The sequence below is a fragment of the Aotus nancymaae genome, unplaced genomic scaffold, assembly GCF_030222135.1.
Source record: "Aotus nancymaae isolate 86718 unplaced genomic scaffold, 86718_ANA_hifiasm-v0.15.2.pri h1tg000029l, whole genome shotgun sequence".
NCBI classification, from domain to species: domain Eukaryota; kingdom Metazoa; phylum Chordata; class Mammalia; order Primates; family Aotidae; genus Aotus; species Aotus nancymaae.
Genome location: NW_026988442.1, coordinates 76,199,001 through 76,213,201, shown reverse-complemented (window position 1 = coordinate 76,213,201; position 14,201 = coordinate 76,199,001). Strand labels below are relative to the sequence as shown.

At 34.8% G+C, this 14,201-nt stretch overlaps 1 protein-coding gene across 13 annotated transcripts in view; it reads left to right on the top strand.

Annotated features, from left to right (window-relative positions):
• Nucleotides 1–14,201, top strand: part of R3HDM1 (R3H domain containing 1) — a 123,068-nt gene that overhangs the window by 37,973 nt on the left and 70,894 nt on the right. For 7 of the 13 annotated variants that reach the window (XM_012468464.2, XM_012468459.2, XM_012468462.2 and 4 more), the window contains 7 exons: nt 1,115–1,223; nt 1,315–1,410; nt 3,896–3,933; nt 4,017–4,067; nt 4,172–4,398; nt 7,119–7,373; nt 11,006–11,154. In XM_012468464.2, the coding sequence (XP_012323887.1) occupies nt 1,115–1,223; nt 1,315–1,410; nt 3,896–3,933; nt 4,017–4,067; nt 4,172–4,398; nt 7,119–7,373; nt 11,006–11,154 (925 nt within the window). The remainder of the gene's footprint in view (nt 1–1,114; nt 1,224–1,314; nt 1,411–3,895; nt 3,934–4,016; nt 4,068–4,171; nt 4,399–7,118; nt 7,374–11,005; nt 11,155–14,201) is intronic. The other 6 variants (XM_012468470.2, XM_064382808.1, XM_012468466.2 and 3 more) reach the window with 2 other exon arrangements.

Genomic DNA, 14,201 nt, shown 5'->3' with positions numbered 1-14,201 from the left:
ATATCATATGACTATATAATAGATACTTGAACTGTATATTAAAACTAGGGGTTCAATGAGATTTTTCTCTAGAGCCATTGAATATATTTTTATATTGTATATTTCAAAAGAATAATTCCACTTCTATTATAGAATGATATTTAGTCACCAGAGTATTGATTGAATTAATTTGTTGAAGCTGAAATTTTATGTAATTGTGATTTTCCAAGGGCTACAACCTTGTGTTTGTCCTCCAGATCACAGTGGAACTTGCAATATTTCTGTAGAAGAAAGACGAATCCACTATAAAATATATTGCCAAGATTTCATAATCATTACTTAGGTCACAACTTTAACCTCTATAAAAGAACCTCTCTTTTCTAACTTGTTATAGTCAATGTTAAACAAAGCTGTGCCCTGCTATAACTTAAAATTCATGGATACACTTTGAAGTAGTATATAAGTTTTTAGCTAATTGAATGACAGAATATTTTATTACTTTCAGTTGTATAACACCAAACTAGGTACCATAGGAGTAGCATAAGATACAGTCCTGTACTTTCCTTGTCCCAGCATTTTTTCGTAGATTTAGATGAGGCAATACAGGCTTTGGGTCTAACTGACCCAAGCTCCGAGTATGGCTTAATCATATGCTTGCCTCTGACCTTGCACAGTTGCTTAAGCCATTTGAACCTCAGTTTGCTCAATAGTATTTATAACAGTAACTAACTTCTGAGTGTTTACTGTTTTATGTGCTATTGACATATTCATCTTCAGAACAACCCTAAGAAATAGGTGCACTATACCTACACTATACCCATTTTACAAACAAACTGGGAAAGAGAAAGGTTAAGTAACTTGTGCAAGTCATAAAGCAGCTGAAGTGCTAAAGCTCAGCCTTTGAATCCAAGCAGTCTGACTCCAGAACCCACACTGTATTTGATACGGCCTCTCAACCATACATGGAATAGTGTTTTTTCTCGTGAGATTATTGTGAGGACTAAATGAGACTGCATAAGTATCTATGAATGTCACTAAAAAGCAGTAACTTTTATTGCTTTTTATAAAATGTTATGTTTAACTTCTTTGGTGATATTGTACATTATCTTTTCTTGTTCCTTTGTTTTTTTTTAAGACCTGATCAGAAATTTAATGAACATATTAAGGATGATAAAAGTGAAGACTTTCAAAAACGTTATATCCTCAAGAGAGATAACTCTAGCTTTGACAAAGATGATAATCAGGTAATCTTGAACAATTGTAGAATTTTTATAGGTGCAAGACATATTATATACCAGTAGTTCATTTTCCTAAAAAGTATCCTCTTTTCTGTAGATGAGAATACGTTTGAAAGATGACAGAAGAAGCAAATCTATAGAAGAAAGAGAAGAAGAATACCAGAGAGCTAGAGACCGAATATTTTCCCAAGACGTATGTACTAACATATTTAGATCTTCATGTTAGAATATATTCTAATTGCATTGTAGGGTCTTAGTCTCCCTTTCATCTATTGATCACATTTATTTTTAATCACATTTGTTGCTTATAAGATCATCTTTTAGAAATATTGAGATCAGTTTTGCTTGTGTTATTAATTCAATAGTTTATAAATACTACATTGCAGTAGTTATGTAAAATTTTACAAAAGTTGGAAGCAGGTGGACTACAGGAGTCATTCAAAGAATGTTGGCCACCGTATATAGTCTGTGTGATTTTTTTTTTCCCCAGACTTCTGACAGACTTGAGATTTTTATTAATAGAGCATTGGTCTACTGTCTACAAAATCATATACCCTGGAGGCTACTTGTTAGTAGACTTTCTTTAACAACTTATTTCTTCTTTTGAAATAAAGCTAATTGGTTTTTTTAGGTTAATATTTGTTTTCTACTTTTTAAGTGATTATACGAGATAGGCCTTCTAAATTGCTAATTGTTTTATGCATATATGCCAGAAGAGAATCAGTTGGTTTTTTGTCAACAGCTGTTAAGCATCTGTCCTGTAATGTGTGTTAATCTGCTAAAGATAGAAGTTCCCTCTGTGTTTAAAAAAAAAGATTAAATAACATTAAAATCCAGACTGTAAGTTAAGAACTTAAAACATTCATTTGACAAATTTTATTGAGCACCTGTAATAAGTGCTGTCCTAGGCAATGTAAAACATATTCATAGACAGTTATAATAATTTATCCCCAAAACAACCCTATATGATAGATACTATCATTGTTTTTACTTTACAGATAAGGAATCTGAGATTCCAGGAGGCTAAGTAAAATAGAGATCACATAGCTAGAAAATGGCAGAGTTGGGATTTCAACCAGGTCTGCTGAGCTCCAAGCCTATACTAAATATCGTCTCTAGTTTATAAGATAGATGAGGTCTCTACCCTTGATAAATAGTCAAGTAGTGACAACATGGTGTGTAGTTTATATAGAGACATGAAGATATAATAGATGACACACCAGGTAAGCACCACAAACCAGAACTGGGGAAGGGATGGGAGAGTTAGCTTCCAAGAAGAAACCTTACAGAAGTGAAGAATTTCAAGTAGAGAGTCAGTATTTACAGTGGCCCAGAGGTAAGGGAGAACTTGACACACATTAGGAATGGAAAGATTTAAGAGTAGGCCAGGCACAGTGGCTCACACCTGTAATCTCACCACTGTGGGAGGCCGAGGTGGGTGGATCACTTGAGCTCAGGAGTTCAGGACCACTCTGAGCACACTTGAGCTCAGGAGTTCAAGAACAGCCTGAGCGACATGGCAAAACCCCATCTCTACAAAAGATTAGTCAGGTATGGTGGTACGCATCTGTAGTTCCAGCTACTTGGGAGACTGAGACAGGAGGATCTCCCATACCCAAGAAGTAGAGGTTGCAGTGACCCAAGATGGCACTGCTGCACTCCAACCTGGGTGACAGAGCGAGACCCTGTCTCAACAAAAAGATTCAGAGTAGCCACATTCTGGCCTGAGTGATGTAGGAAGTGAGGAAAGTTTAGACTGGAAAAATATTCAAAAATGAGATTATTTGGCCCTGAAGGTTTATGGTGGTTGGACTTCTAGGGTTTTGGGTGTTGTTTTTTCATTTTTGGGGGGTTTTTTTGTTTGTTTGTTTTACTTTTGCCTTTTTTCTTTTTTGGTCAGCAGACTTTCTCTGTAAAGGTCAGGTGATAGCTGTTTTAGGCATTTTGAGCCACATAGTCTTCATTGCAACTACTCAAATCTGACTTATTTTTCTACTCAAATGTGAAAGCAGCCGCAGACAATACATAAACGAATGGTCATGACCGTGCTCCTTATTTGCAGAAACAAGTGTCTGACTATAGTTTGCTGATACTTGTGCTAAAACATCAGGGAACCATTCAGGTGAGAAGAGTTACGATCAGATTGATATTTTGGAGAGATTGCTCCTGTTATGTAAAATAGGGGAAAAAAAAGTAGCTGGAAAACTAGTTAGAAGACTGTTGTAATCATACAAACAAAAATGGTCATTCCTAACCCAGGTTAACAGTGCTGAAGGACTTGCACCATTAAAGTACAACTACTTGGTTCACTGCTCTAGCTATAGATAGACCACAGGTGATCAAATATTTGTTAAGTGAATGAGGTGGAATACATATTCTATATATACCTTGAATATATAATGAAAATGGGTTCACTTATTTGGAAGATAATATTTGAATTTCAAATTAATTTGAACCACCAAATGAATGGCTTCAGGATATATAGATATATTTGTTAAAAGTAAGCATAGGATCTCCAAACCAGAAAAATAGAGAATCCATTATTATTTATTTGTGTACCGTTATCACCATTTTGAACTTATATTACTACTCATGATTTTTGTTGTCATCATTGGTTTACAGATGGCATTATATATTTGACAAAAGCTCAACTTTTTGTATCTATTCTTTCTTTCTAGTCCCTGTGTTCCCAAGAGAATTATATTATTGACAAAAGGTGAGGGAATTTTTAACATCTGTTTTGGTAATTGTCTGACTGATGCTAATAAAAATTAAAATGTCTTATTAAAATACCAACAGACTCCAAGATGAGGATGCCAGTAGTACCCAGCAGAGGCGCCAGATATTTAGGTATTGGAAGCATGTTTTTAATACAGTATTGAAAAAATAAAGCATTTTTTTATTCTTTTTTTTCCCTCGCATTAGCTTTTCAAAGTTTTATTTCTAAATTACAGAGTTAATAAAGATGCTTCAGGGAGATCTACAAATAGCCATCAAAGCAGCACGGAGAACGAGTTGAAGTACTCGGAACCACGACCCTGGAGCAGCACAGATTCAGACAGCTCTCTTCGAAACCTGAAACCTGCTGTAACCAAAGCCAGCAGCTTCAGTGGAATCTCAGTCCTGACAAGAGGTGATAGTTCTGGAAGCAGCAAAAGCGTAGGCAGGCTTTCAAAAACAGGTATAAATATCTACATAGAACTGTGAAATCAAGTCATTAGTTTTCCTAATGTTGTCTTAGCTTCTTATTTATCATATGGCTTCTAATTATCCTAAAATATAAAATCACTACCAATAGTACCTTGACCACCTCCGAAGTACTTAAGGGGTAATATGTTTCATGACATGAGAATTTACTCTCTGTCCTGGAGACAGATTTACAAACATCAATTAACATAAAAATTACTCTCTATTGTGATATAAACTTATAGTCAGGTAGGTTCAATGAAATGTCATCTCTTGTTTGAATGCCCATAGGTCATTAGAAATTGTTTATTACTCATTTGTAGTTGGAAGTTGGTGGAAGGCATGGTTTCTCACCTAGGATTATTTAACACTGATTGCATTTTCAGCTAATAATATCAATTATTGATTGCATTTTTTATGATAAAGTTCTTCATTTTCCATTTAAAAAAAGAATTGAATTGCTGAGGAGATTTTGAGGAATTTTAAAAAACAAGATAAATAACTATTACAAGTGACTGGAAAGTTCAATAATGTCATTCTCCTGCCTGCTTCCTTAGAGTACATTGGCTCATGACATTTCCTTTTTTCATTTTCACTAACTGGCTTCAATACTAAATAAGCTCATGTGTTTTTAGGACCCTTTTAGATCTTTATTTTTATCCCAAAATAAGCATGAAAGTTGGAAATGGCTGTTTCTCTGGCCTGGCACTGTGGCTTATGCCTGTAATCCCAGCACTTTGGGATCCCAAGGCGGGCAGATCACCTGAGGTCAGGAGTTCAAGACCAGCCTGTCCAACATGACAAAACCCCATCTCTACTTAAAATATTTAAAAATCAGCTGGACATGGTGGCGCATGCCTGTAGTCCCAGCTACTTGGGAGACTGAGGCAGGAAAATCGCTTGACACCGGGAGGCAGAGGCTGCAGTGAGCCAAGATCGTACCTGTACTCCAGCCTGGGCAACAGAGCGAGACTCCATGTCAAAAAAAAAAAAAAAGAAAAGAAAAGTGACTATTTCTCTCTAACCTATTTGAGTAAGCCTAAACATAAGGTATTATAAACCTAAGAATGGAAGGGCATATTTGAATTGAAAAGCTGTAATCAATGCTTTAAATTATTAAGCCTTATGAATTGCAGTTGCCATCTGGTTTTTTTTTGTTTTGAGACGGAGTCTCTCACTGTCGCCCAGGCTGGAATGCAGTGGCACAATCTCTGCTCAATGTAACCTCCACTTCCCAGTTCAAGTGATTCTCTTGCTTCAGCCTCCCAAGTAGCTGGGATTACAGGTGTCTGCCACCATGCCCAGCTAATTTTTTTTATTTTTAGTTTCACTAAGTTGGCCAGGCTGGCCTTCAACTCCTGACCTCATGATCCACCTGCCTTGGCCTCCCAAAATGCTAGGATTACAGGCGTGAACCACTGCGCCCAGCCTGCAGTTGCCATCTTTTTAATGTACAATGTGGTCATACTGAAAATATCATAGTATCTACGTTAGGATATTGCTAAAAATAGGTAAATTTTATCAGTATAAGAAATCTGCTTATGTACCAAATATGCATTATTTGGAAAATGGCCACTTAGTAATCATAACAGAAAAAACTACGTGTCATGAGAAAATTATGTAGACATACTGCCAAATTAAAACATTTTAAGAATGTGTACTATATGTATTCTATATTCTCTTCAGAGATGAAAAGAAATACTAATTGATCCTTTTAATAGGTAAAAAAATGTTTTTTGTTTTTAATTCCTAAGGTAAATTGATAGTTCTTTTGAAGAGTTATTTTGGCACAACTTAAAATAGAAGCTATCCTTCAGAAGGCAGTCTGTATAGTGTATTATAGTTGTTTCACTCATTAATAATTAATTCTCTATCCCAGAGTCAATTCTCTTATTCAAAACCTAATTACTATATAAGTAAGATCCATATCATTTTCTTTCTTTGTCTCATTGTCCACCTTTTTTAGCCATTATGCTAAAAATCAATTACATTTTCAGTCCCCGTGTGATAGAAAATGGAATAAATTGCAGGGATGAAAGCAGTTAAAAATCAGTTATCAAATTAGTGTATTAAGTTCAGTAAGAAATAAATTTTAAGCTGAAACCAGTAATTCATGGTATCTCTGTCCCTTGATTAGATAAAATACTCAAAGTCGATATTTCATTTTGGGAAGATGCTATGATAGTAAACTGAGAAATGAGATTCTGCAATTAAACTGGACAACTGTTTCTCTTAATACAGAATTTATCATTTCTGTTATTTCTTACACTAAATCTTTCTGTGTTCTTATAGATAAGGCATTTCTGATATTAAAGGTTTTGGGTATTTTGCTGTACTAAATTCTTTTTCCTAGGGAAAAGGTATAATCTGTATATTTCTAGGTATTAATCTAACAGGTAAAATGTATATAACTTTGTCCTTTTGGGAATGTGGGTAATGTGCTTTTTGTGGCTGTCTGTGGCTGGTGGTGTTATAAACGTGCTTAAGTTGCATGCTTTTGCAGTGATTTCTCTGACAACTTAAGTAATCAGTTTGCTGTATTAAACTTGTTCCTTATAGGGAGGGTAAGCAAACGTGGACAGTAAATTAAAAATAGCCAGTGCTTTTATGTAGTAACTGCATGTTATGCAATGTAAATTTTATTGTTATGTCTTTAAAACCTGTGTTTTTATATGAGGTTTAAAAAATCCATATTTTTCATTACTCTTCTTCTAGGTTCTGAGTCTTCTGGTAGTGTAGGGTCATCTACAGGCTCTCTTTCTCACATCCAGCAGCCTCTTCCAGGTACAGCTCTCAGCCAGTCTTCTCATGGCGCACCTGTCGTCTATCCAACTGTCAGCACTCATAGTTCTCTTTCCTTTGATGGTGGCCTAAATGGGCAAGTCGCATCTCCTAGCACTAGCTTCTTTTTGCTTCCCTTGGAAGCCGCAGGCATACCACCTGGCAGTATTCTGATCAACCCACAAACAGGTTGGTATCCAGAAAAAGGTGTTTCAGGAATTATCTGAAAATTTAAGGATACTTATTAAATGTATTTTCTGAATATGTATAGTCAGCTTTTTATTATTCATGAATACTTAGCATTTTCCAAGAACTTTAACAAAAACACTTCTGCTAGGAAAGTTTAAAAGACATTTATATTGGAAAGCATTTGTCCCCTTGTGACATCATCTAGGCCAGAATAATAGCCTGATTATAATTTTAAAAAATTTATTTCCTAGAAATGAGACAACTACCTACGAAAGAGCTTTGTTTGATATAACAGTTATTTTAACCAACAGTGATTTCTTGGGATGATATAACAGTTTTATACTTGGGAAAATCGGTGCATTTTATGAAGAAGGACCAAATAAGCAGCTCTTTTTCACTATATAATGGAGTGGAGAAAAAAAGTAATTGCCCTTCAGAATGTGGTGATTGTTTTCTACTGAGGAAAAGCTAAAGGACATCTTAATGGTTTAAAAAAAAAAAAGTTGGGACCAGTCATTATGTATTAATATTGACAATACATATCCTTTGCAATTAGCTAACAGTAATTTATGTTTTTGGAGCACTTACTTGTACCATATGCTCTGTTAGTGCTTTAAATATGTTATAATAACCTTGATAGGTAGGTGAAATCCTCATTTAGAAATAAGGAAACTGAACCTCAGAGAGGTGAATAAACTGCAGTTATAGTACATTTCACTATGTAAATTGGTAAAAATGATTTATATAGAAAAAAATATGATCTTTTAAAATATCACAAGAAGTCTTGGTCTCTTCAAGATAACATAATCCAGTCATTTGGCAAGGTAATAAAAATGCTCCTTGATCTTTTGATAACTTTAAATCTCATGGATTTAGCTGATGTAGTCTCATCATAATGGCAATAGTTTACAGGCCAATACAGGTGGAAGTATCAGGTCTCTTGAGTGTTCCTGGACCTTTCCTTTTGTGTGCAGTAGAGAAAATCATGGCTTGGGACTCACTACTTTCAGGTTTTGTTCACATCTCTTTTTAAGTTAAAGTATGCAAACATTTGTTTCTCTTATAAGAATTAAATTAGCATAAATAACTGATTTTCAGAAATTCACTTTTTGCTTAATAATTACCTTCTTAAGTAAAACAAAAAAATATTTAAAAAACAAACAAAAAAATAATAATTACCTTCTTATTCTTCAGGTTATTAGGTTACTAACTTTCCTGTTTTTGTGAAGCAAGATATAAGATGATTTAATATTTTACTGTTTCCTATTTTTCATTCAAAACATATTAGTTGTATGGTTTTGGTAACATGAAAGATTCAGTTGCTTAGGAAGGGATAAGTGAGAAACTGATCGCCCTGAAATTGAATTGTGCTATTAATTTAGATGAATCCAAAAGTGATCTTTTTGGTTTTTGACAACAGTATTACTATGCATGTAACTTTTTTCAGACGACCCTTAGATTACTTTTGACCACTTTCACCCAAATCTGCTTCACCAGTTTTTTTTTCCCAAATTATTTAACAGTCAACAAATACCCTGCACAACTTGTTTTTAGTTATCTATGACTATCACACAAATTATCAGTATGCTAATTGATGAAAATAATTTTACTTTAGAGCAGTTTTTCTGCTTGATAGCTATAGACTAGTATAGTCTTCTGTCCCAAATATTATTTTATATCATAAGTTTCCTAAAAAAAAATAAAATGGAGAGAGATTTACTATGGAAGAATGGATGTTTTTAATGACAATTTAAGAAACTGTTCTTCAATCAAATTTTTCTGTTTCTCTGTAATTTTCTCACTCGTAGTTGTTGAACAGGTAATTTCATCTAGTCATTTCTTGATTCTTTTTTTAACAATCCAATCTTAGTGAAGAAAAATACTAATCTTTTGATCTATTTAATGAAAAAATGTCTGGAAGACAGTATCCAAAATGTTACTAGTATGATTATGGGGAATTCCACAATAGCAAAGACATGGAATTAACCTAAATGCCCATCAATGATAGACTGGAAAAAGAAAATGTGGTACATATACAGCATAAAATACTATGAAGCCATAAAAAAGAACAAGATCATGTCTTTTGCAGGAACACAGATGGAACTGGAGGCCATTATTTTTAGCAAACTAATGCAGGAACGGAAAACCAAATACCACATGTTCTCACTTATAAGTGGTAGCTAAATGCTGAGAACACATGGACACATATTGGGACTTATCAGAGAGGGGAGGGTGGGAAGAAGGAGAGAATCAGAAAAAATAACTATGGGTGACAAAATAATTTGTACAATAAACTACCATAAACACAAGTTTACCTGTATAACACACCTGCCCATATACCCCTGAACTTAAAATAAAAGGGAAATCACACACACAAAGATTGTGGGGAATTTCTTTTTTAATCTCTGTTATTTTCTTAGACTAAAAATGTTACTTTTTGTAATAAGAAAAAGTTGTTTAGAATATATGTGTAGAGAAGCCAGGCACAGTGGTTCACACCTATAATCCGAGCACTTTAGGAGACCAAGGCAAGTGGATCACATGAGGTCATGAGTTCAAGACCAGCCTGACCAACATGGTGAAACCCCATCTCTACTAAAAATATAAAAATTAGCTGGGCATGGTGGCAGGTGCCTGTAATCCCAGCCACTTGGGAAACTGAAGCAGGAGAATTGCTTGAATCTGGGGGAGGCTGAGGTTGCAGTGAGCTAAGATCGCCCCACTGCACTCCAGCCTGGGCAACAAAGCGAGACTCTGTCTCAAAAAAACAAAAAGAGGTGATAAAATAAGGACAGTACCATCAAGTTTACAATATGAAGCATGAAGCTGTTAATCTTTTTAGTTTTCATCTAGTTCTAATTTTGTTAGTGAAATACATGTAATGTGGCCTAAAAATTAAATATTTCCTACCTCCTAATAAAAACTAATGAATAACTTTCCAGTATCCTGAAGTCAAACATTTTCTCTTTGAACTGAAATATAGCCTTATAGGACCCCAATCCTATAACTGAATTTCTTAGGCTAAATGTGTTTCATAATTCAGTTTTCAGAAAATACTACATATTATAAAATAAAGCTGGGATTACCTTGGGAGGCCATGGTGGGCAGATCACCTGAGATCAGGAATTCAAGACCAGCCTGGCCAACATGGTGAAACCCCATCTACTAAAAATACAAAAATTAGCCAGGTGTGGTGTCACATGCCCATAATCTTAGCTACTCGGGAAGCTGAGACAGGACAATTGTTTGAACCCAGGAGGCAGAGGTTGTGGTGAGGTCAGATCACGCCACTGCACTCCAGCCTGGACAACAGAGCAAGACTCCATCTAAAATAATAATAATAATTAATTGATAAATTAAGCTCACTAGAGGTCTGGGGGCAGTACCTCATAATAAGAAATGCAGTAAAATATTTGAATATTTACTCTAAGTGAGAAAAATAAAGACTTTTAATAGCCTCATGTCGGATCAGGCTATTTCCCAAGCTAAGGAAATATTTTGGTTTTCAAAATATTAGATTTTTTGTAATTGTGGTTAAGGGATTTTGGACATGCTTTGTAAATTTTTAGTAGAAGCACCTATTTTCTATCTGTATTCTAAGTTTTTTTTTTCCTTCTTTTTAAATTTTTCAGGTCAGCCCTTCATAAACCCAGATGGGAGTCCAGTTGTGTATAATCCTCCTATGACTCAACAACCAGTTAGACCCCAAGTGCCTGGACCTCCACAGCCACCTCTGCCACCCCCACCTCAACAACCAGCAGCTAATCACATTTTCTCACAGGTGCACATATCCACGATTACGTAATGCTAAGTTGACATGCCTTTACATATTTGGGACTAAATTCAAGTATCTCTTAGAACTTTAATTTTCTGCCACCGGTGATATTCCACTCACTACTCATAGGAAGAGAGAGATAACTTCAAGGGCTTTTCCACTGATAGATACTGAAAATATATTGGAAAGAAGGAAATTGTTTTAATCTTATGAGACTGTCTGGTGAGTATTATCGCTATTTCACAACAGCAAGAAATGGACAACAGGAGGAATAAAAATGAAACTGAGATTGTTCATTGGCCCAGTTAGCAAAGTGAGTTATTTTAAGATTCCGCAGATTAAGCAGTTAGAAGAAACTGAGAGAGGCTGCCCAGGCTCTACAAGGTACTCTTCATCCATTCTGCCTACCCTATGAAAGATAAAGCAGTTCTGAGTTAGAAATCCCAAAAGTACTCTAAATAATATTTTGAGTTTGTAAAAATATTTAGAATTTACACATTCATTTCCACAATCAGTCTTTTTCCCCTAAAGATGTATTTTGTCCATTTTTGGGGAACTTGATTATACCAGTATGAACCCTTATTTTTATCCTAACTTTTAAAGGTTGTTTAACATATCAAAGTTTATGTAGTTAGACGTCTTTTTCCCTGCAAGACTGTAAATATTCCATTGGTGAAAACATGCAGAGTAATTTTGTATGAAAGAAGTATGATGGGCTGGGCAGGGTGGCTCACACCTGTCATCCCAGCACTTTGGGAGGCCGAGGTAGGCAGATCATAAGATCAGGAGTTCAAGGCCAGCCTGTCCAAAATGGTGAAACCCCCGCCTCTACTAAAAATACAAAAATTAGTCGGGCATGGTGGTGTGTGCCTGTAGTCCCAGCTACTTGGGAGGCTGAGGCAGGAGAATCACTTGAACCTGGGAAATTGCAGTGAGCTGAGCTCTGGCCACTGCACTCCAGCCTGGGTGACAGAGCAAGACTCTGTCTCAAAAAAAAAAAAAAAAAGTAAATGAGTGTCCCTTAAAAAAAAATAAAAAGGATGATTATAAACTTGAACTGGAGAAATTTTATTAATTTTGCTCACAAATGATACTGCAGGGTTGAAGAACATGAGTTTAATTACATTATTTAATGTTGTGAAAGTCATTAAAATAATTGTACTTCTGGCAATTAAGACTCCTAATAACTGGGCAAGGCAGTTTTTTTTAAAAGAAGAACTTGTAGGTTTTAGATACACTTCTAAGACCATACAAATCAGTTCATGTATGTAGAATAGATTGCCTAAAACTATTTCCACAGACTCCCATATTCCCTTCCTAAACCCATTTGGTTACATACACTAAGCTTACATAAAACTTCCCTGGCTTTCTCTGTCTTGGCTTTAGTCACCTTGGTCCCAAAGAGTTTCCTCTTTATTATGCTGTCATGTAGTTGTCTTTGCAGTACCATGTATTTCACCAGGAGCTTTAAAGCACTGATTTTCATTTGGTTTCATTTTTATTTAAATTTCAGTGGGAATAATGTTAATCTGGCAACTTTTAAAAACTCTAGGATTTATCTGTGATTATATATTTCAGATTGTTATCTCTTAGAACTTTGATTTAGTTATAAGAGACAGTTCTAAATGAAGATGTAGGCCACCTAGTTTAAAAACAGAGGCTTTAATGAGCTATAATTTGAATTCTTGGGGTATTCATCAAATTTCATAACTTATTTTTCTAGCATTACTCCAAGTGTTTCAGGTAATTCATCATCAGATCCAGAAACAGAGACTCAAGAACAAATGATTCTCAATAAATATCTTTTGCACAATCTGAAATAATTTATCAATGAGATTTTAAATAACCAAACAAAATAATGCTGTGATTTCCAAAGCCTTCAGAAGGGCCACTTTTCTTGGATATAAGATAAAACCAGTTTAGGTGAATGTTGTTTTGAAGCCAATTGCAATTCAAGTAGGAAAAGGAAGTGCTAAGGCTTTTTCTTCTCTAAATGGTGTCAGAATTTCACTTTGATCAGTCAGTCTTCTAGCTCACAGTTTTTCTATTACTCTCTGAAACTCAAACATTAATTTATACCATTGGTGTTCACAGTACTTTCCTTACTCTCCCAGCTGACTAAAACTTTTGTTTCATCTGACACTGACATGGGAGGTCAAGTCGTCTGAAAATTATGTCTTAATGGTTATCTAACTTAGTAACACATCAAGTAGCCTGTTCTTGAAAGTTCTAAAGCTGTTACACCTCATGTAGTATATGTGCTGTTATTCATTAGGAAGCTCACTTATTTCTAGCCATGGGTTTTGTGAGGGACCAGAGGCTGTAGATCTTTCAGCTTTTACTGAAAAATTTTTACCGCTTTAATTATAGATTTTTTTGCTTTATTTTAAGCTAGTCTAAGCCATTGCTTTTTAGAAACCATTGTGTTGATTTTGTGGTAAAAGTGCCACTCAAATCATTATCTATTTATCTATGATGTCATAGACAAACAAGGTCTATCTTAGTTGACATAGAAGTTCTCTATTTAAATTATTCCCTGAACAATCTTAATTCCGTTAGTTTAACATTTTTAAAGTATTCAGAGATATTATTCAGAGAGAGATGCATGAATATACATTTCAACTAAGAGTTTTTATCAAATAAGATTCCCTGGGTTTCTCATCTACTTGTTTATGTGGCTGTCTACAAGTCTTTTAATTTACCGTAGTCTGATTGCCATCTATAAAGTGGATTGCTATAGTCTTTAAGCCAATATGTATATTACCTTTTTTGTAATAAAAAATATATATGTGAGAAAATTAAATCAGATGCCAGTTTTAGTTTGTGGATGACCAACTAACTGTATTCCCAAAATTGAAAAGTGATTACAACTTTAAAAAAAAACAAAAAAAAACCACGTTTTTGAGTACCCTTGGGAAACATAAAACTGTTTTTTCCTGAAACTCAGAGTGTTTCATTAATGGCTAAAGGTTTCAGGTAACTGGTTTCTTAGCTCCTAACATGTACTATCTTAACAGAAATGTGTTTAATTACAAAGAAAGTGTTTATCTTCC